Below are 24085 nucleotides of genomic sequence, written 5' to 3'. Positions count from 1 at the left end.
CTCACAAGAAAAGGAGAGAACATTGCCATGTGGCAGAAAGGAGAAAGATCAGGCCCCAGGGAGAGATGAACCATTTCCCTGATAGTTTGCAGCTGATATAGAAAACCCCAAGAGATGAGCCTTAACCAGGAGTGAGAGGACTGGAAGCCCAGAGAGAAAGGGGAGACAGGCAGAGATCAGCAACTATCTTGCTTCAACATGTGGCTACTGACTTTGGTGAGAGAGAAACCTTGAGTTGGACTCTTTATGGACTTGCAACTATAACCTTTTACCCCAAATAAATACCCTTAATAAAAGCCAACAGATTTCTGGTACTTTGCATCAGCACCCCTTTGGCTGGTATTACAGGTATTATCCATCATTATCATTTTGTTAATTGTTCTGGGCAAGTCCAATGAACTGAAGAGTAGGTGTTGTCTGCAACTCTGATGAGATTCAGCACTCAACAAACATATTAACTGCCCAAAGATTTAAGTCTCTGGGACATATTTAACGGGTATAGTGCTGATTATAGCTTCAAATAAAAGGGGCAGAAGAGCCATGTATAGGAAAATTATAAATGAGTCTATTACTTTGGAGAGATGGCTTATCATATATTCCAAGGTAAGGCCCACAGATGGGGTGTCAATTTCCTGGGGTTGTCTGCCCTGCCTATAGTGTCCACATGTCTCTAGAGCCTTCAGGAGCACCCATGCTTGAGGCACTATTTACTGTGGCCGTCAGTGAGATCCCCTGAGACATGCATAAGTGTAAGCTCTGGAACAACCTCCCAACTCACTTTGAAATCTCTTAGCCATAAAAACTCATTTGGGGAAGCGGACATGGCCCATGTGCAAGGAGTACATCCTGCAAGGAGAGCTGCCCCGTGTGAAAAAAGTGCAGCCCACCCAGGAGTGGTGCCACACACACAGAGAACTGACGCAGCAAGATGATGGAACGAAAAAGAGATGCATTTCCTGGTGCCACTGAGGGTGCAAGTGGACACAGAAGAACACACAGCAAGTGGACACAGAAAGCAGACAACAGGAGGAAGGGGAGAGAAAGAAAATAAATCTTAAAAAAAAAAAAACCTCATTTGTATTTATTATTTCCCCCTTTTGGCCAAGGTCTTTTTCCAGGTGCACTGCTGGCTTTCACTTGGTAATAATCCCTCAGTGCCAGGGAGGCCCATCCCTGGAAGGCATGTCCCATGCCAGGGAGAAAGCAGTGAGTTTATATGATGAATTTGGCTTAGAGAGAGGCCACATTTGAGCAACAAGAGGTTTTCAGGAAGAAATTCTTAGACAATATATATTACTAGACTAAGTTTCAATTTTACAAGAATAAGGTTCAAAGTACAAGCATTAATATTAAGGGCTTGGTGTAATGGTCTGTACTCTTTTGTTAGGCACTGCCTATATACTCTAGAGATTCTTGCCATTCTATTGGAGAATGTAGCAGGACTCCCCAGGATGGGAATTTATATATTTGTTGATTATTTTGTGGGTCTCCACCCACTGAGATAGTCTGCAACAACTTCCCGGAAAGACTTGAGGCGGTGTCCAAAATTGTAACCTTTTACCATGTCTATTTTTTTAAGGACTGTACATATTTACAAACGTGCACATATGGCAAGGGAGAGAGAAAGAGATGACGTAAGGCTCTCCACGAAGAATAGAAGGTGATAAGGAAATAAAACAGGTGCCTGAGAAGAGGTTCTATTAGAGAAGTACCATTATTCAGAAGGTCAGTTCTCTGCAGGTAGCAGCCTGGAAACGTGAATTCGTGCAACCTATTTGGAGAGAGGCTCTGTTGCCTTCTATCTCTCTGCGTGCAGGCAAGGGTGCACATTTATTTGAAATGACCGACTTTCCGGCTCATTGCTGGCCAAGTAGACTCTTTGAGAAGCGTGGATATTTCTTTTTAGTATCTCCAATGCTTTTTTTTTTTTTTTTAGGTTGAGGGAGAAGAGCTCAGTCGAAATTCTGGCACGGTTAGTGGGGGGTTCTCGGCCATGAGAAAGGCAGAAGGAAGCGGACTTCGAAGCCGGAGACGAACTGCAGCAGCTCCCTGCTGCCTTTCCCCCCACCTCCCCTAACCCCAGCCCGTGACCTCCGGTGGAGACCCCAAGCGGCTGAGTCAACATTTTGATCGACCGTTCGCCAACGCATTGCCAGCACCAGCCGGCGGGGCACACCAAGCATCTCCGGCGCTGCTCTGAAGCCTGCACCGAGACTTGCAGGGGGCTTCGAAAGGACCCTCTCTGCCTTCGCCGGCTCCTCGGGCGGCTCGGCTTGGAAGCCCAGGCGCGGCACCCGCCATGAGCGGCAGCCCGCGGCTCGCGCTGCTCTGCGCACTGACCTGGCTCTTGCGAGCCGCGGCCTCTGGGCGCCAGGTACAGACCCCGGCGCAGGCTCGCGTGCCTCGCGGCGACCCGCGCGATCCCGCCAGGGGCGCGGATTTCGATCGTGTCTACGATGGGGTGGTGAGCCTCAGCACAGAAAACATCTACTCCTTCAACTATACCAGCCAGCCCGGCCAGGTAGGACGCTCGCTCCCCTCGCTCAACTCCCAGGAACTTGACTGAGCGCAGAGCCCAGCAGCTGCCTTGGGTCCCCCTGGGAAGCGACCTTGGGAGACATCAGAGACCAGGGAACGCTGTCCCGTTTTCTCGTCTGAGGCAATCACTGCCCAGGCGGCGTTGCCGCACCCTCCGCAACCCGCCTCGGGTAAAGCTGCGCTTCCCCGCGCGCCTCCCGCAGCCTGGCGGCTCTTTGCTGGCTTGGCCGTGGCGCGGGTTCCAGCTGAGCGCGGGTCTAGTTGCTCCGCACGGTCTGCGGGTTCCTGGCCCCCTGCTGCGCCGTTCTCTAGGGAAGGCGCGATTTCTAGGGTAGCGGAGGGGAAGGTACGCACCTCTATTCCTAATCCCTTGCGGAGAAGAAACCTCATTTCTTTTGGATGGATTTAGCTATTTCATAGCGCAGGGGTAGGGAGCTGCTCAGAATCTAAAAGAGGAATCTTGTGAGAATGGACGCGAGCTGCCGAGTGTCTGTGTATTCAATAGTCACTTCCTCCGTCTCGGTACCATTGCCGTACATACGTGCTTGAGGGAAGCCAGACGACACGGTCAAAGATACCGAAATTGCAGTCGTCCTTTGATCTCAAGATTTCGGTTTTAAATGAGGGTAAATAAATTGTATGAAAGTTCGAGAATTATTTCTGACAAGAGTTGAGATGAGTCAAGGGGGAAAATGTTTCAGTAACTTTCCCTTTGAACATATATTTTCTGATTATATAATGTAAGGAAATGAATATAGTTAGCTTTTCCCCTCTAATAGGTGCTCTCTGGGGCACAGGGAAAAAAAAAGAACCCTCCAGTGTACCAGCCTCTAGATCATCTTTCATATAAGTATGTGTATATAGACACACACACACATGTGTTGCTCAAATGTGGCCCCTTATACTATGCCAATGTTTGCTACCCCCCTTGGGGAATTCTAGAACCAGATGATTGGGATCCTAGTCATCTCTGTTCCTCACTTGGTCAGAACGTGGAAACTATATAGCTTCAGGTAGTGAGTGAGGTGTGTATGGAGCCAGAGGCACCAGGGTGCCCATCACCACTCTCAGACATCTCCCAGCTGTGTGGTATTGAGGAAGTGCTCTGAATATTACCCTTTTTCAATCTGGCTCTAAAGGCACTGTCACCATGGCAACACAGCACTCCCCTGTCCTTCCCTAACCTTCAGGTTGTGTGTCCTGCAGTGAGCAGAGTGACTGTGTGCAGAGCCATTCCATCGTAGACAAGTGGTAGGGATGGGGGGAGCTGACGTTCCCCAAGCCCCTGTAACTACACTCTCCTTACCTAGAGTACACACCCATCAAATGGCTGACCCCAATTGGTACACAGTACCCATGAGGTGTGTTTCTGGCCCTGTAGTTGGTTCAGAACAGACACAAGTCTGGAAAACCCTGTGATCTCTGGGGTGTACTTTCAGTTTCCCCCTAAATCATTGATAAAGCTATTCAAAATATGTCCTGACATCAGGTTTTTAAAAAAAAAGATTTACTTACCTTTTTTTATTCCCTCCCTCCCCCAGATGGTTCTGTCATCTGTCTGCTAATTGTTTGCTCACCTTCTCCAGGAGGCACCAGGAACCAAACCCAGAACCTCCCACATGGGAGATGAGTGCCCAACAGGCAGAGCCACATCCACTCCCGGGGGCTGTGGCTTCTGTTGGCTTGTAGCATCTGCTCCTTTAGGCATCTGCTCATTCTGGTGGGTGCAGCATCTAGCTCGTTGCTGCGGGTGTGGTGTCTATCTCCTTTTCTTTAAGAGGCATCTGGACCTCATCCCGGGACCTCCCATGTGGTAGGCAGGTGCCCAACTGGCTGAGCCACATCCACTTCCCTGACATCAGCTTTTGGTATTTCTTGCATTTGTTCTTAGAGAGATTGATTGCTTTTTAAATGTTGGTTTGGCCTTTTCCTCTAAGGATTCAATGAATTCTCCTACAGCGCAGGTTGCACTGTTCACAACAGGGATCATTGTTTGAATTTCATAGTAAACGGCAAAGTATTGAGGGCAGAGCACAATTGTGCTCATCTCTGTATCCTAGTACATAGTTGGCACATAAGAAGCTTATAATTGTTTTTGAAAAAAATGAATAAATAAGTGAAGAAAGGACTAAGGAAGCTTTAGGCTGTAGCTAAATACAATAAAATATATACTGTTTTCAATTAATAGGTTGGAAAAATATGAGTTTATTTTAGTTTTTCATAAAAACAAAATTTTTAAAATTGTTTTGAAGTTAATGCTCTTTCTATTTTGCCTGTATATATGTTTAAAATGCCCTTTATTTTTTTAAACAATGGTGATTATCAATTTTATTTTATTTTATTTTTTAAAGATTTATTTATTTATTTATTTTTCTCCCCTTCCCCCTCCACCCCAATTTGTCTGCTCTCTGTGTCCATTCACTGTGTGTTCTTCTGTGATTGCTTCTATCCTTATCAGCGGCACCAGGAATCTGTTTCTTTTTTGTTGCATCATCTTGTTGTGTCAGCTCTCCGTGTGTGCAGCACCATTCCTGGGCAGGCTGCACTTTCTTTCACGCTGGGCGGCTCTCCTTACAGGGCGCACTCCTTGCACGTGGGGCTCCCCTACGCAGGGGACACCCCTGGGTGGCACAGCACTCCTTGCACAAATCAGCACTGCATATGGGCCAGCTCCACACAGGTCAAGGAAGCCCAGGGTTTGAGCCGTGGACCTCCCGTGTCGTAGGCGAATGCCCTATCTTTTGGGCCAAGTCCGCTTCCCATGATTATCAATTTTGAAATATCTTTGCAGTCCTCAAAAGAGTCATTAAAATTTTTCTAGACTGAGCAATACAAAGTTAATGGACCATAGGACTAGCAGGTGCCTCGAGTATTTTGATTATTTTAATGCCAGTATGCACTAACATAAATCGGATGTTCTCAAGTCTTACAGTTTTCTGGGATCCCTCTTTAACATGCTGATAAGATAGTGGAGCCCTCAACCCCTTACTATGGTAGATAACCCTCTCCCTTGAGAGAGTATTCCTGTTGATTTCTCAAGAGATGACATTTTCCTGATCAGTCTGTCCAAACCATTACTCTCAGTTTCAATTGATACCCTCCTTTCTTATTGGGTCCCTATGCCCCATGTTGGATACTATAGTCCCATTTCCTATACCATAAGCACAAGGCTGTTGCATATAGCAGGGTTTTACTGAAGGTTTAGAATAACATGAGGGAATTAAAACACCACATAGAGTAGGTGGTAGGTTAAATCAGGAATTTAGACAACACCGGCCTGACCATTTACCAGCTATCCCTCACCAGGTAATTTCAAGCTAATAATGGTGCTCTTGTTAGAGTTCTAGCTTATTACTACCTTCTTGGCTAACCCCCTTCCAAATGTTAGCTTCCAACTCTCCAGATTTTTTATATTCTCTCATGCTGAGCAGTTTAGGCCTCCATCCCCTACCCCAAATTTGCTAAGAGGGGCTCTGATAAGTAAAGGACCATCTGTTCCCCAGATGTATGATTTCCAGGGCAGAAACTTGGATGTTGCCATTTTTCCTTTAATCTGAGCAAAGTTCTAGGCTTCCTCCCTCTTCAGTGCAACAAAGCGTTCAGTTTAGAAAAATGAAACAGGTCTAACTTTTGGTTTTTAATTATTTTTTTGCTTTCCCCTGCAAGCCATTGTTATGTTTGCCATCATTGTTCCTTTGGCTTTGAGGAGAAAGCCTTCCCATAAGTTTAAGCTTTGGTAAAGAAAGGAGGCTGTTGAGGGAGCTGTGGCTCCTAATCTTTCCTGTCAGACATTGCATCTCCCAAACCAAATGCTGCCCCAGAGAACTACTTAGCCAAGCCTGTGCTGTTCTCGTTAGCTGAATTCAGCACCAGGAAGTCTCATTTGCCTTTCAGGCATAGAGTAATGTAAATATGCAGTTGCCATTAAAAACAAAACAATAGGAAACAAAAAACCTCCCTCAAAGAATGGAGTGACTGGTTTACGGAAGAATAATGAAAATAGTGATTCAAGGTGCAGGTTGGGCAAGATCATAGTGAAGTTGCCTGGAGAAGTGTCTGGAGACTCCCTTTTAGGAGCAGAGGAGTAGTTACCCTGTGGCAAACAGGTTGTTCTGTAAGTATGGGGTAGGAGCCAAGCTAGAAGGAAGTCGTTTGTTAGGAAAGTCAGCAGGGAGTATGTTTTACAGGACAGAGGGCATAAAGACAGGTTTATTGGGAAATGAGACTACTCTTGTAGAGACAGGAAGTGGTACCGGTCAGATATGTATATTTGAGCTAGATGGTGATAAGAAGTCCTTAAATAAAAACCTAACCACTGTGCAAAAGGGTGTGTCTTCTCTGAGGTTTTCAGTAAAAGTATTCATTGTTTGCCATAGATTTTTGAATTTAAAATGTTTCCCTGGAAATAGGTCTTTTATTTTGTTGGTTAAATTTTAATTTTATATATATTAATATATACTAGGATACTTTTCAATGACCAAAGAACAATACTTAACTATATCTAGAACCATTTATACCAGCTTCTTGGATTCAGTTTCAAAAAACCTGTACAGTCCTCATGAACAATGAAATAAATATCTAGACACTCCCATGGTAACTTGTAGCTATATTCATTACCACTTACATAGAAGAATTGAAAACTGATGTGATTGCTTCAGTTCTCCCCATCTCATATAGAGAATGCTTGCTATTAATGTATTAGACCAAAGAACCTCCTCTCTTGTCTTTCCACATCCTCTTACTGAACTGGATTAGTGGTTGTTTGAAGTGAGATGATGTCATGATCACATTAGCTGGTGATTGGTCACCTCTCACAGTTTTATCCTTGGCTGTGAAAACAGGGCATCAGCCTACTGAAACAGTGTTTAGGGGTTACCATTACACCAATCGTGCCTGATGTTATGTGGGACTTGTCATTTACCTGCCCAAACTTGGTAATCATGTGCTGAATCATGTAATGGATGCTGTCTGCTTTGGTAGCCAGTAGTCACATGTGGCTATAAAGCACTTGAAATGTGACTAGTCCAAACTGAGATATGTTGTATTTGTAGAATATGGACCAGATTTTGAAGTCTTACTATGAAAAAATGTAAAATACATAATTAGTAATTTTTATATTGAAGCACGTTTAAATGATACTTGTGAGTAAAATATGTTAATAAAATTAATTTCACCTGTTTCTTTTTCATTGTAGCTACTAGAAAAAATTAAAAACACGTATGTGGCTCTCATTATATTTTATCAAACAGCACTGCTCCAAGTACTACAAAACTTTAGAGAAGAGATATTCATATGAGCTACAGATAGCTTTGTTGGAGGAAACAAGATTTCAAAGATAAGAATTTAGATAAGTGGAAAGGCATTTCAGATATAGAAAAACATCTGATTTCTTTTGGCAAGACTACGTCAGAGACAGTGTTACGTATTTCCACCAGGAGGCACATAATCTCTGGTTGTCTTCTTGTGATGATAGCCACCACCAATGATCATTGCCTTCTTTTTTTTTTTTTTTTTTTTTTTTATTGACTTTGTAATAATATTACATTAAAAATATATATGTGAGGTCCCATTCAACCCCACCCCCCCGCCCCCCTCTCCCCCCCCCCAACAACACTCGTTGATCATTGCCTTCTATCCATTCATTAGGAGCAGCAAGATAGAGCCATTTTAATTCTATCATTCATTCTTCATTTATTGGCTGGAATACCTCTGTAGTTTTATAATAAGAAATCTCTCCTCATCAACTGTTTGATTACCTTAAACTACTGTTCATAAAAGAAACATGGAATAAATACTTCATTATTTCCCTCTATTTACCTATTTTCAAAATAATGTGCTAGTCTCCTAGCATGCTATAACAATGAACAATGAGATTTTATTTACCAAATCATGAGCTTTAAATGTATGTGATGTGTTTCAATCCTTGCAGTTAATTATCCTTATTTCAGATCAAATTGTTCATCCTTGGCCAGTATAAGGCAATTTGAGTTGGCTCCTGAATTCATGTGATAGAACACAAGTGGTCTCTGACAGCTTCTTTGCTTTCTGGCATAAAAAGATATTTCAGACTCATCAAATCCAATTCCTGTTCCCAACCTAGAATCAGTCATTTCTCTAAGAAGGTCAGATTCCTTTTATTGAGAAATCATTTTTAGAGACCTACTTTGTGTAGCAGTTTGATATAATTGATGAATTCCAAAAAGAAATATTGGGTTATGCTTGTAATCTGATGTGTACCTGGGCATGACTGAGTTACGATTAGGGCGTTGCATCCCCACCCCTTGGTGGTAGGGACTCACAGATAAAAGGCAGAGCGAAGAACAGAGTTGGGAGTTTCTGAATTAGAGTTTGATGCTGAAGACCTGGGAAGTCAGCACCAGGAAGGAAGGAACCTTGAACCCAGAGAAAAGCAAACCCCAGGAACATAGGAACCCAGGAAGCCTGAACGTCGCCAGCCATCTTGCTCCAAAAAGACTTTGGTGAGGAAAGTAACTTATGCTTTATGGCCTGGTATCTGTAAGCTCCTAACCCAAATAAATACCCTTTATAAAAAACAACCAGTTTCTGATATTTTACATCAGCACCCCTTTGGCTGACTAATACACTTTGAAACATATGGGCCCTGGTGGCTAACAGAGTAGTCACTTTTTTCTAGGCCTATTCAGTGGACAAAATAAGAAATACATTACATCTTGAATTCATACTGCTACTTTTAATTCAAAATCAGAGATACAGGTTTTTACTTACCTTCAATGATCTTATATCCATATCTCCTTTCTCTTAAGCCCAAAATCCTGGTTCTCAAAGGACATCAACTTAAATACTCATTTGCTTTATTCCACAATATACACACAACAGTTTTAAGTGACAATACTAACATTACCACCAACCAAAAGATTACTGGAAACAGTTTAAGATTTATTTTTACAGTTATTTTTGTCCTTAGAGTATATCCCATTAAGGATGTTGTGTCAAATTCTTGTGTTTGTAAGTTATTTGGCACAGTTCCTTTCAGTGTGGTTATGCCATAAACTTTTTTCATTTGGCTTTTAAATTTTGTTTGAAAATCAAAAAACAGAAATCAAAACTTAAAAATGCAAGACATTGTATATTCAAAGAAATGTAGCTTCTATTCCTTGACCCCGTACCCCAGTCCCTCTCTTACTCTATAGGTGATCATTTAACATTTTTGTAGATACAGAAAGTAAAATGTTTTTTTAAAAAACAAAATTTGGATTTTTGCTCCAATGGTTCTTTTTTTACTAATTCTTTTATAAAATGCCTTTACTCTTCACTTTTTTGTCTATTGTCTACTAATTCCCTATGATGAGCAATATTGAAATTAGCTGATATCCTCTTCTTCTCCCTTCCTTCCTTCAAACCCCAAATCCAGTTAATGCCTATACAGCAAACAATGAACTTATTCTACTTTCATATATTCTCTCCATCCTCCCCCATTTTTGGTTAGTTGTACCATGTCTGCATTGTCTGAGCATATAGCCATTATGAACTTTATTATCTCCCTTATAATCAATATTTAGTCTAAGTTCTACAGGTACATATATATTTAAAGTTTACCATCAGTCCTTATGTTAATTTGCTCCAGTCATTTTGGTTGTATAAGCTAATTCAATAGGAGGTAACTCGGGAAAGACTCATGGGAACAATATTCCCGGAGTTCTTTCATGTTCATAAAAGTTTGTCTGCAGTCTTTGTACTTGAAGATATTTGAATGGTTTGCATTATTTTCCTTGAGGATTTCAAATACTCCTTTGAGTTTTCACAAAATTCTGATGACCAATTGATTTTCTTTCCCACATAAGTATTTTTATTTTTCTGCCTGGATGCACGAAAAACTCCCCCTCCCCCTTTTTTCTATGAAGACCAATAGTTTTGCAGACTCTATCTAGTAGGTCAGTTTTTCCCAGGTATGTAATGTAACTTATCACTACATAACTTCAAAGATTATTTTTTTTAATTCAGGAATTTTTTTCTTAAATTAGAGTGTTTAGTATTATTTTTATTATAATTCTTGATTATCTTCTTCAGAAATTCACTTTCAATTATGTTTGTCCTTTAGGTTGTTTTCTATAATCGTTTTTATAGACGTCTTTTTTATGTCTCTTTATTTCCTTCCTGATTTAAAATTTTTTCCACCTTTCCACCTTCCATTTTCCTTATGGCCTTGTCTAGGTATTTATTTTGTGCTTGTACTTCTTCAAGAGTATTATCCATTTATAAAATGATTTTTAATTTGATTTCTAATTTTTTCCTGAGTTTTGTCTCTTCTTTTTCCAAATCTTCATTTTCTCCAATCATCTCATTGCTGAATTTTTCTAACTCTGACTTATACTATTTCATGACTTATCATTTTCATAATTTTTAGCTCATTTCAAAATATTAGGTTCTAATATTCATCTGTTTTGTAGGCATGGCTTTCTGGCTTGTTTTCATTCACTGTCCATAATGATGTTATTCAGTTTCTTATTTTCTTTCTTATAGTAACTTTGTATGTGATTTAACTGCAATCCTTGTCTTTTGCTCATCTTTACACGAGATGAGTTTTTCTTACTTTTAGGAGGAAAAGGTAGACCCAAATAGCTTTCCTAGGTTTCTTCTGCTGTGTATGTGATGTGATAAAAATATGGTTTTCTTTCTGAGATATGCCTCCATGGCTCCCATCCACAAAACTGGAACCTTCTGTTTCCTTTGCCCTAATAGTCTTTATCCTGCTCAATTTAGATTCTACACTCAGTTTTCACTCATACAAGTCTTTGTCTAGTAAGAGAATTTTGGTTAGTTCATTTTGAGAATTCATGAGGCCCTCACTCTTGAGCTCTCTGGACTTCCTGCACACTCTTACAGGCACTTACAAATTGGAGCCTACAAAACGTCCTCCTGTTTTAAATACTGTGATCTGAAAAGACTTCCAATCCTTTCGGTGAGTGCCTTTTGAAGAATTTGGGGGTTCTCTGGTTCTCAACTCCTATGCTTTCCCTCTGCTTAGAATGGCACGGTTGCTGACACCACACGGTCTTGAAGCTATAGGTAATTTGTTACCATCCACTCATATTTTAGGGTTTGTGAGGATACCTTATCACTTAGTTTTTTGCAGATGTCCATGGAATTTTAATTCTGCTATCCCAGTGGCTCTGTTTTCATGGAGAATATTCAGAGAGATTCAAAGTTCATGCTGTTATAAACACCATCTTTCCATAATCCTCTCGTCATTGCTTTTTTTCTGTAACTTTTAATTTTGAAATAATTTCAAACTTACAAAAAAGATGGAAGAAGAGTACAAACACTCCACGATGCCCTTTGCTGGATTTCTCAATTGTTAACATTTTCCCACCTTTGCTTTATCATTTTCTATATATATATAAACAGATTTTTTTTCCTGAACTACTCAAGCATAGAGACATGGTGCTCCTTTGTTTCCAAACATTTCCGTGTGTATTTCCAAAGAACTAGGACATTTTCTTATACAACCCTAGAACAATTTAAAATATAGAACTTATTCAAATTTCACTGATTTCCAAGTAATGTATTTTAAAGTAATTTTTTTCTGATCCAATCCAAGAACAAACATTGCTTTTAGTTGTCATGAATGTTTAGTATCAATCCAGAAAAATTTCTCCTGCTTTTTTTGTCTTTCAGGACCTCAACATTTTGAAGAGTCCAGCCAGTTATTTTTCAGAATGTCCCTCAATTTGGGTTTCTCTGATGTTTCCTCATGATTAGATTCAGGGCATATATTTTTGGCAGGAACAACACAGAAGTGCTGTTATGTGCTTAGTACCTCATATCAGAGGCACATGATGTTGGGCTTTCCTATTACTGTTATGGTTAATGTTGTCTACTTGATTAACATGTTCTCTCCCAGGTTTTTCCACTGGAAAAATATATTTTCCCTTGGTTATTAAAAAGCAATTTGTGGGGAAGCAGATGTGACTCAAGTGATTGAGCTGCCAGCTACCACATGGGAGGTCCCAGGTTCGGTTCCTGGTGCCTCCTTGAAAAGACAAGCAAGACAGCAAGCTGGCACAATGGGCTGGCATGGTGAAATGATGCAACAAGATGACACAACAAGGAGACACAAAGAGGAAACACAATGAGAGACACAACAAAGCAGGAGTAAAGGTAGCTAAAGCAACTGAAGGCCTCTCTCCCATATGGGAGGTCCCAGGTTCAATTCCCAGTACCTCCTAAACAGAAGACACAGAGAGCACACAATGAGCAGACACGGAGAGCGAACAGTGAATGCAAACAATGAGGGGGGAATAAATAAATAAAAATAAATCTTTGAAAAAAAAATAATTCGTGGAGTAATTCCTTATGATTATGTAAATATCATATGCCTCATCAAACTTCCAACCACTAGTTTTAGTATCCATTGGTTATTATTACTTTTTGAATTATCAAGGTATAAAGAATTTTCTAACATATCAATTTTATTGATACATGTGAATAAAGCATAAATCCATCCAAAATGTACTATCAATGGGACTTGGTATAATCAAATAGTTGTGCATTCATCAATTCAATCATTATGAGAGCATTTTCATTATTCCAATAATAATAGTAATAATAAAAACTAGACAAACAACAAATTTTAAAAAGTCATTGCCTCTCGATCTCTCTCTGTTTTCCCTGCTGTTCATTGCTGCTGTTCTGTTTCTGTTTCTCTAGTTTATTTCTATTTCTGTTTTGTAAAAACAGTCTTATGTATGCAATATTTTGCATATTCATATTTCAAATGAGGTTTCACTATCTTATACAGTCTCATGTTACATTTGTTAGCTGTCTTCCTAGTAACATACATGTCCTTAGACTTTCCATTTCAACCACTGTTGTACCCATATAATAGCTTTACTAGTTACAAACACAAAAATGTACTGTCACCATTTTTAATCTTTTCCAAAGATTTACAAACAACCTTTTTACCAATTCTGCACAGATTAACCCTCAGCTTTCCATTATCTACCCTCCTTCTATTTTTCTGGTGACCTATATGCTAATTATGTACTCCATAAGTTTACACAATATATTTATTTCATAATAGTGCAGTCACATAGTATTTGTCCTTTTGTGCCTGGCTTGCTTCACTTAACACATTATGTTAAGGACATTATCCTCCAGTTCACCCATGTTGTCATATGCATCACAACTTCATTTCTTTCTTATAGCTGCATCATGATAATAAACCAGTTTGTTTATCCATTCACCGATTGATGGACACGAGGGTCATTTCCATCTTTTGGCAATTGTGAATAACACCACTATGAACATTAGTATGAAGATGTCTGTTCATTTCTTTGCTCTCAGTTCTTCTGATTATGTACCTAGTAGTGGTACTGTTGGATCACATGAAAGTGAACGTTTACCTTTCTTAGGAACTGCCAAACAGTCCTTCACAGTGGTTGTACCATTCTACATTCCCACCAACAGTGAATGAGCATTCCTATGTCTTCACATCTTCTCCAACACTTGTATTAATAGTTTTCCAACTTTTTAATAGTGGTCATTCTAACAGATGTGAAATATCTCATTGTAGTTTTGATTTGCATTTCCCTAATTGCTAGTGATGTTGGACATTTTTTCATGTGTTTATTCACCATTTGTATTTCTTCTTTGGACAATTGCCTATTTAAGTGTTTTGCCCATTGAATAATCTGGTAGTTTATCTTTTTATTGTTGAACTTCAGCATCTCTTTGTATATCATGGATATGAAACCCTTATTGGATATGGGATTTCCAAATATATTCTCCCATTGAGCTGGTTGCCTTTTCACCCTTGTGACAAGTCCTTTGAGGTGCAAAATTGTTTAATTTTGAGAAGTTCCCATTTATCTGTTTATTCTTTTGTTGTTTGTGCTTTGGGTATAAGGTTTATGAAACTACTGCTTACCACAAGATCTTAAAGATGTTTCCCTACTTTTTCTTCTAAGAGTTTTATGGTTATCACTTTTGTATTTGGGCCTTTGATCCATTTTGAGTCAATTTTTGTATAAGTTGTGAGATAGGGCCCTCTTTCTTTTGGATGTGAATATCCATTTCTCCCAGTACCATTTGTTGAGTAACTGTTCTGGCCCACCTGGGAGGACTTGACAGCCTTGTTAAAAATCACTTGACCATAGATGTGAGGGTCTATTTCACAGTTCTTGATTGGGCTCCACTGCTCAATCTCTCTGTCTTTATGCCAATACCATGATGATTTTTTTACTACTGTAGCTATGTAATATACATTAAAGTCAGGAGGTGAGAATCCTCCAACATCGTTCTACTTTAAAAAGACTGGTTTGGCTATTTGGGGTCCCTTATCCTTCCAAATAAATTTGATAATTGGCTTTTCCAATTTTGCAAAAAAGGCTGTTGGGATTTTTATTGAGATTGCATTGAATCTGTAAATCAGTTTGGGCAATATTGACATTCGTAATGATATTTAGTTTTCTAGTCCATGAACACAGAATGTCCTTCTATTTATTTAAGCCTTCTTCCATTTCTTTTAACAATATTTTGTAGTTTCCTGAATATAGGTTCTTTATGTCCTTGGTTAAGGTTATTCCTATATATTTGATTCTTGTAGTCACTATTGTAAAAGCAATTATTTTTAAAATTTCCCCTCAAATTGCTTATCAGTAGTGTACAGAAACACTTGATTCTTGCATATTAATCTTGTACCCTGCCATTTTGCTGATTTATCTATTAGTCCTAGTAGCTTTGTTGTGTGTTTCAGGATTTTCTACATATAAGATCATATCATCAGCAAAGAGTGAAAGTTTTACTTCTTCCTTTCCTATTTGGGTGCCTTTCATTTCTTTATCTAGACTAATTTCTCTACCTAGAACTTCTAGCATAATAGTGAATAACAGTGATGACAGTGCACATACTTGTCTTGTTCCTGCTCTCGGCGGAAAAGCTTTCAGTCTTTCACCATTAAGTACAATGCTAACTGTAGGTTTTGTTTTGTTTTTTAAAGATTTATTGTATTTATTTATTTCTGCCTCTCCTCCCTTCCACTGTTTGTGCTTGCTGTCTGCTTTCTGTGCCTGTTCATTGCCTGCTCTCTGTGTCTGCTCATTTTCTTTTTTTTAGGAGGTACTGGGAACCGAACCCAGGACCTCCCATGTGGGAGGGAGGTGTCCAATCACGTGAACCACCTCCGCTCCCTGTTTGTCTTGTCTCTCATTGTGTTTCCTCGTTGTGTCTTCTCTTTGTGTCAGCTCATTATGTCAGCTTGCCATCTTGCTCATCTTCTTTAGGAGGTACCAGGAACTGAACCCAAGACCTCCCATGTGGTAGGTGGGCACCTAACTGCTTGAGTCACATCTGCTTCCCCATAAGTTTTTCGTATATGCACTTTACCATATTGAGAAAGCCTCCTTCTATTCCTATCTTTTGGAGTGTTTTTATGAAGAAAGGTTGCTGTATTTTGTCAAACACATTTTCTGCATCAATTGAGAAGATCACGTGATTTTTCTTCTTATTTTATTAATGTGGTTTATTACATGAATGGATTTTCTTGTTTTGAACCATCCTTGCATACCTGGATAAAACCCACTTGATTGTGGTGTGTAATTCTTTTAATGTGCTTTTGGATTTTGTTTGCAAGACTTTGTTGAGGATTTTTGCATCTATATTCATTAGAGATATTAGTATATAACTTCCTTTTTACATAGTGTCTTTTTTTTATTAACAAAACTCCATACTTTACTTGAATTTTATTAATTTTTCCCTAAAGTCATTTTCCTGTTCCAGAATTTCCAATTACATTTTTTTCTCTCTTTATTTTTTAAAATGTTACATTAAAAAAATATAAGCAGTCCCCATATATCCCTCACTCCACTCCTCCCACATTGTGTGTTTATCTGGTTTTGGTATTAGGGTGATATTGTCTCGGTAGAATAAGTTTGGTATCGTTCTTTCCTATTTAGTTCTTTGGACGAGCTTGAACAAGATTGGTATTAGATCATCTCTGAATGACTGGTAGAATTCATCTGTGAAGCTATCTAATCCTGGGATTTTCATCTTTGGGAGGTTTTTTTATTACTGTTTCAATCTCTTTACTTGTGTTTCATTCTTTGAGGGCTTCTTTTTCTTCTAGGATCAGTATAGGTTGTTCATGTGTTTCTGTGAATTTGTCCATGTCATCTACATTGTCTGGTTTTTTGGCATACAGTTGTTAATAGTATCCTCTTAAGATCTCTCTTATTTCTACAGGGTCAGTGGTAAAGTCCCCCTTCTCATTTCTGTTTTTATTTATTTGTGTCTTCCCTCTTTTTTCTTTTTTTTTTTTTGAGATATGTTCACAAACCACACCATCTATCCAAAGTGTATAATCAATAGCTTTTAGTATAAACAATGTTGTGCATTCATCACAAAAAAATTTTATAACAATTTCATTACTCCAAAAAGAAAACCTCCACACCCCTTAGCAGTCCTTCCCCAGTCCTACATAACCTAATTTCATCTTTATAAATTGATTTATATTTACAGTTTATATAAATGGAACCATACAAAATGTAGTATTTTCTGCCTGGTTTCTTTCACTTAGTTTAATATTTTTTGGTCTGATATTATAATTTTGTAGTATTAACATACATTTGTTCAGCTTCAAAGAAAAATGGTCTTATATGTGCAGTTTTACCCATATTTGTATTTCATATGTGGTTTTACAATGTTATACAGTTCCATGCTACATTTTTTAGCCTTCCTTTTAGTAATATACATGACCTTAGACTTTCCTTTTAAACCACTTTCATACCTACATAATAGTATTAGTTATAAACATTATGTGGGCTTTCACCTTTTCTATTCATTTCCGAAGATTAACACACATCCTTTTTACCAATTCTGCACGAGTTAATCATCAGCTTTTCATTATCTACCCTTATTCTATTTTCTGGTGAACCATACTCAAGTTAGTAACTCCATGAGATTGCACAATATATTTAGTTCATAGTGGCATAATCGTTCAGTATTTGTCCTTTTTGTGCCTGGCTCACTTCACTCAACATAATTTCCTCTAGATTCATCCATTTTGTCATATGCTTTACAACTTCATTTCTTTTTTTTTTTTTTTTTTTTTTTTTTGTCTTTCTTCAGCTTATTTATTTATTTTTGCCAAGATTTAATGTGCATTTATTCTTTTTTTTTTTTATTGACTTTGTAATAATATTACATTAAAAATATATATGTGAGGTCCCATTCAACCCCACCCCCCCACCCCCCCTCTCCCCCCCCAACAACACTCGTTCCTATCATCATGACACATCCATTGGATTTGGTAAGTACATCTTTGGGCACCTCTGCACCTCATATACATTGGTTCACATCATGGCCCATACTCTCCTCCATTCCATCCAGTGAGCCCTGTGAGGATCCACGATGTCCGGTGATCACCCCCGAGGCGCCATCCAGGGCAGCTCCACGTCCCAAATACGCCCCCACCTCTCATCTCTTCCTGCCCTTCCCCATACCCATCGTCCACCATGTCCACTTTTCCCAATCCAATGCCACCTCTTCTATGTGGACATTGGATTGGTTGTGTCCATTGCACCTCTATGTCGAGAGGAGGCTCAGGTTCCACATGGATGCTGGATGCAATCCTCCCATTTTCAGTTGTAATCACTCTAGGCTCCATGGTGTGGTGATTGTCCTTCTTCAACTCCATCTTAGCTGAGTGTGGTAAGTCAAATAAATCAGATTGTAGGTGCTGGAGTCTGTTGAGGCTCAGGACCTGGCTATCACATTATCTACAACTTCATTTCTTACAGCTGCGTAATATTACATCACGTGAATACTTTGCAGTTTATCCATTCATTAGTTGATGGACACCTGGGCTGTTTCCAACTTTTGGCAATCGTGAATAATGCTGCTATGAATATTGGTGTGCATGTGTCTCTTTGTGTCACAGCTCTCCGTTCTTCTGGGTTTATACCCAGTACTGGTATTGCAGGGTCACATGGTAAATCTACATTCAACTTCTTTAGGAACTGCCAAAAAAAAAAGTGTGTCACAGTGGCTGTACCATTCTGCATTCCCACTAAGAGTGAATGAGGGTTCCTATCTCTCCACATCCTTCCCAACACTTGTAGTTCTCTGTCTTTAATAGTGGCCATTCTGTTTGCTGTGAAATGATAACTCATTGTAATTTTGATTTGCATTTCCCTAATAACTAGTGTTGAACATTTTTTCATGTGATTTTTTTTCCATTTGTATTTCTTCTTCGGACAAATATCGATTCAAGTCTTTTGCCCATTTTTAAATTAGGTCGTTTGTCTTTTTATTGTTGAGTTGTAGTATCTCTTTATATATTGGACATGTGATTCCAAGTATTTTCTCCCACGGAGTCGCCCTCCTTTTCACCATTTGACAAAGTCCTGTGAGGTACAAAAGTGTAATTTTAAGGAAGTCCCATTTATCTATTTTTTCTTTTATGTGCGTGCTTTGGGTGTAAAGTCCAAGAAACCACCACCTACCACAAAGTCTTTAAGCTGTTTCCCTATATTTTCTTCTGGTAGTTTTATGGTCTTAGCTTTTATATTTATGCCTTCATCCATTTTGAGCTGATTCTTGTATAGAGCATGAGATAGAGGTCCTCTTTCATTCTTTTGGTTATGGATATTCAGTTCTCCCAGCACCATTTGTTGAAGAAACTGTTTTGTCCCGTCAATATGGACTTGGTAGATTTATCAAAAACCAGTTGGCCATAGAGGTGAGGGTTTATTTCTGGACTTTCAATTCTATTCCACTGATTGATAAGTCTATCCTTATGTCAGTACCATGCTGTTTTGACCACTGTAGCTTTGTAATATGTTTCAAAGTCAGGCAGTGAAATTCCTTGCATGTCACCCTTCTTTTTCAGAATCTTTTTGGCTATGTGGGTGCACTTTCCCTTTCAAATGAATTGGGTAATTGCCTTTTCTATTTCTGTAAAGTAGGCTGTTGGAATTTTGATTGGTATTGTGTTGAATCTATAAATCAGTTTGAGGAGGATTGACATATTCACAATAGTTAGTCTTCTAGTCCATGAATATGGAATGTCTTTCCTTTTGTTTAGGTCTTCATTGGTGTCTTTTAGCATTGTTTTGTAGTTTTCTGCATATAGGTCCTCTACTTCTTTGTTAAATTGATTCCTAGGTATTTGAGTCTTTTTTTTTGCTATCGTAAATGGAAATATTTTCCCTGATTTGCTTCTCACGTTGTTCATCACTAGTGTATGGAAACATTACTGATTTTTGCATGTTGATCTTTTATTCTGCCATTTTGCTGAATTCATTTATTAAGTCAAGTAGCTTTGTCATAGACATTCAGGATTTTCTAAATATAGGATGATGTCATCCACAAATATTGAGAGTTTTACTTCCTCTTTTCCTATTTGGATGCCTTTTTTTCCTTGTCTGATTGCTTTAGCTAGAACTTCTAGTACAATATTGAATAACAATGGTGACAGTGGGCATCCTTGTCTTGTTCTGGATCTTAGAGGGAAAGCTGTCAACCTTCCCCATTGAGTACGATGTTGGCTGTGGGTTTTTCATATGTGCCTTTTGTCACATTGAGGAATTTTCCTTCTATTCATATCTTTGGAAGTGTTTTTATCAAGAAAGAATGCTGGATTTTGTCGAATGCCTTTTTTGCATCAATTGAGATGATCATGTGATTTTTTTCCTTTAATTTGTTAATGTGTATTATATTGATTGATTTTCTTATGTTAAACCACCCTTATATAACAGTAATAAATACCACGTGGTCATGCTGTTGGATTCTATTTGCAAGTATTTTGTTCAAACTTTTTGCATCTGTGTTCATTAGATAAACTGGTCTGTCATTTCCCTTTCTTATAGTGTGTTTATCTGGCTTTGGTATGAGTGTGATGTTGACTTCATAAAATGTGTTGGGTAATTTTCCCTCCTCTTCAATTTTTTGGAAGCTTTTAAATAGGATTGTTGTTAATTCTTCTCGAAATGCTTAGTAGAATTAGCCTGTGAAGCCATCTGATTCAGGAATTTCTTTTTTATGGAGAGTTTTGATGACTGATTCAATCTCTTTAAATGTGATTAGCTTGTTTAGTTCTTCTGATTCTTATAGTGTCAGTGTAAGTTATTTGTGAATTTCTGGGAATCTGTCCATTTCTTCTAGGCTGTCTAGTTTGTTGGCATACAGTTTCTCATAATTTCTTCTTATGATCCTTCCTATTTCTGTGTGTTCAGTCTTAACTTTCCCCCTTTCATTTCTGATTGCATTTATTTGCATCTTCTTTTTTTCTTTGTTTGTCTAGCCAGAGGTTTGTCAATTTTATTGACCTTCTCAAAGAACCAGCTTTTGGTTTTGTTGTTTTTCTCTATTGTTTTTGTTGTGGTGTTGGTTGTTCTCAATTTCATTTATTTCTACCCTAATCTTTATTACTTCTTTCCTTCTGCTTGCTTTGGGAATGGTTTACTGTACTTTTTCTAGTTTTTCCAGTTGTTCAGTTAGATCTTTGATTTTAGCTCTTTCTTCTTTTTTAATATAGGCATTTAGAGCTATGAATTTCCATCTCAAATCTGACTTCACTGTATTCCATAGTTTTGATAAGCTATGTTTTCATTTTATTTTGTCTCAATATATTTACTGATTTCACTTGCAATTTCTTCTTTGATTTCCTGATTATTTAGGAGTGTGTTGTTCAGCCACCACACATTTGTGATTTTACCTCTTTCCCATCTATTATTGATTTCCAGTTTCATTCCATTATGATCTAAGAAGGTGCTTTTCATAATTTCAGTCTTTTTATATTTATTGAGACCTGCCTTGTGACCTAACTTGTGGGCTATCCTGGAGAAAGATCCATGGGCACTTGAGAATAATGTATAATCCACTGAGTTTGGGAGCAATGTTCTGTATATGTCTGTTAGGTCTAGCTCATTTATCATATTGTTCAAGTTCTCTGTTTCCTTGCTGATCTAGTTGTACTATCTAATGATGTGAGTTGTGTGTTGAAGTTGCTAACTATTATTGTAGAGATGTCTATTTCTCCCCTTCAGTTTTACCAGAGTTTATCTCATGTATTTTGGGCACCCTAGTTAGTTGCATAGATATTTATAACTGATATTTCTTCCTGGTGGATTATCCCTTTATTAATATATAATAGCTTTCTGTATCTTTTATAATATTTTTGCATTTAAAGTCTATTTTGTCCAATATTAGTATAGTTACTCCTGCTCTTTTAGTAACTATTTGTGCAGAGTCCCTTTTTCCAACCTTTCATTTTCTGCCAGTTTGCATCCCTGGCCCAAGGCAAGTCTCTTGTAAGCAGCGTATGGAAGGCTTGTGTTATTTTATCCACTCTGTCAACCTATATCTTTTGATTGGGGAATTTAATACATTCACATTCAGTGATATTACTGTAAATGAATTATTTACTTCCTCCATTTTATTCTTTGGTTTTAATATATATCTTATTTTGTCTGTCTTTTTACTCTTTTGGCTACCTTTTCTGCTATTCTTCTCTACTCTCCTCAAAACTTCACTCTCTTGTATTTTTTTTTTCAGACAATAGAGCTTCCTTTAATAGTTCCTGCAGATGTGGATTATTTTTATGAACTCTTTTAGTTTATGTTTGTGAATGTTTTAGATACACTTTCACATTGAAGGACAATTATGTTGGATAAAGAAATCTCAGTGGGCAAATTTTCTCTTTCAGTACCCTGATTGTATCATACCACTGCCTTCTCCTCTCCATGGTTTCTTATGAGAAATCCACACTGAGTCTTATGGGGCATCCCTTGTATGTGATGGTTTGCTTCTCCTTTGCTGTGCTCAGAATTTTCTCTTTATCTTTGACCTTTGACATCCTGAGCAGTATGTGTCTTGGAGTAGGTCTATTCAGATTTATTCTCATTGGGGAACAGTGCGCTTCTTGGGCATGTAAGTTCATTTCTTTCATGAGAAATTTTCAGGTATTATTTCCTCGATACTCTTTCTGTCCCTTTTCTCTTTTCTTTCTGGAATTCCCATGACACGTTTGTTGTTATGTTTTGTGATATCTTTCAACTCCCTGAGCCCCTGCTCTAATTTTTCCTTTTTTTCTCTCTTCAATTTAAGTTGTTCTGTCTTCTGTATCACTTATTCTTTCTTCTATCATTTTGAGTCTGATGTTATATGCCTTTACTGTGTTTTTTATCTCACCTATCATGTCTTTAATTCCCATGAGATCTGTTACTTTTTTATTCAGGTGTTCAAATTTTTCTTCGTGCCCACTCATTGTCTTCTTGATGTCCTTTATCTCTTTAGCCATATTGTCTTTCAACTTATTAATTTGATTTTGGAAATTTGTATGAATCTCATTGAATAGTTGTCTCAAATCCTGTGTCTCTTCTGGGGCTTTGACATATTCCTTTTCTTGGGTCATTTCTTCCATTTTCTTAGATTAGGGTGGTGAGTTTTCTCAGATGCTTAATTTCTCTTTCATAGGGTTTTAGTGATGGGAGGCTGTGTGTTACTGCCTTTCTTTGATTCTTGGTTCAACCTGTTCTGGGTCTTTAGAATTGTCTCTGTTAGTTGTTCAAATCTGGGCCATGGACCCAGTTAATGGGTTGCAGACCTGCTTCCTAGGGCCTCAGGGAGTGAGGCTGTAAAGGCAGGAAAATGCCTCTCACATATTTAATTTTAATTTCTTCATATGCACTTCTTTGGTCTGCCAGCAGATGGTAATCTTTGGCAGTCCTCTCACTTCAATGCCTGATTGTGGAGTATTTGCTGTAACAGGGACTGGATCAATGTGACAGAGCTTCCTGCCTGGAGGCTAAGAGCCTCTTACTTCAAACTTTCTCAGAAGCTGTTCTCCATCCTTTGCTGGTAGCTCCCCTCTTTTCCCAGGGAGGAAGTAATCCCACTTCCCTCTGCATCTTCAACAAACAGTCCCAGTCAGAAGTGAGGGAGATTGAGAGGGTCTGATCTCTTCAGTCCCTTGCTGGCTCCCAAGGCACGTAATTGTGCTGTCCCACCCAGCCCGGAAGGGCTCCTGGGGACAGCTGACCAAATTTTTTGTACCCCTCTCTCCTCTTTCTTTGGGAGGTGGATCCCTGGAACCCTCTTTTTGTATAGCTGCCTGCCCTGAGGTCTGAGAATTCAAAAGTGTCTATAGAATGAGGAGGGTGCCAGCAGCTGTAGCTGCAGCTTTAACTCACAGTTTTGCCATTGAGATTCTTTTCTTTTGTCCTTCTCTTTTCTGGGTGGTGTCCAGCCTTCCCCTGGTATCCTAAATCCTAACAGATTTTTCTCCAGGCCATTTCTCCCTGTCCTCCAGCTATTTTTCTGGGACACAAGAAAGTCCAGTGTCTTTCTCATTTGCCATCTTCCCAAAAGTCCTTTTCTTCTTTTTTAATGTAAGCATTGAGGGCTATAAATTTACCTCTCAACAATGCCTTTGTGGTGTCCTATAGATCTAGATATGCTGTGTTCTCATTTTCTTTTATCTCAAAATAGCTACTGAATTATCTTGCAATTTCTTTTTTGATCCACTGATTATTTGAGTGTGTTGTTTAATCTCCATGTGTTTATGAAT

At 38.6% G+C, this 24085-nt stretch overlaps 1 protein-coding gene across 11 annotated transcripts in view; it reads left to right on the top strand.

Moving 5' to 3' along the window:
* Window positions 1-1536: 1536 nt before the first annotated feature.
* SIDT1 (SID1 transmembrane family member 1) overlaps window positions 1537-24085 on the top strand; it is a 134218-nt gene continuing 111669 nt past the window's right edge. For 8 of the 11 annotated variants that reach the window (XR_011648678.1, XM_071214820.1, XM_071214819.1 and 5 more), the window contains exons 1-2: window positions 1560-1725; window positions 1937-2521. Coding sequence is in view for 7 of the 11 variants with exons in the window: in XM_071214820.1 (XP_071070921.1) it covers window positions 2300-2521 (222 nt within the window). In the remaining 4 variants the exon portion in view is untranslated. Of the gene's footprint in view, window positions 2522-24085 lie in introns of all 11 variants that reach the window. The other 3 variants (XR_011648681.1, XR_011648680.1, XR_011648679.1) reach the window with 3 other exon arrangements.

The sequence above is a fragment of the Dasypus novemcinctus genome, chromosome 4 (genome assembly GCF_030445035.2).
Source record: "Dasypus novemcinctus isolate mDasNov1 chromosome 4, mDasNov1.1.hap2, whole genome shotgun sequence".
Lineage (NCBI taxonomy): Eukaryota > Metazoa > Chordata > Mammalia > Cingulata > Dasypodidae > Dasypus > Dasypus novemcinctus.
Note: the sequence above shows the minus strand (reverse complement) of the source record. Positions and strands in the feature narration are given on the sequence as shown.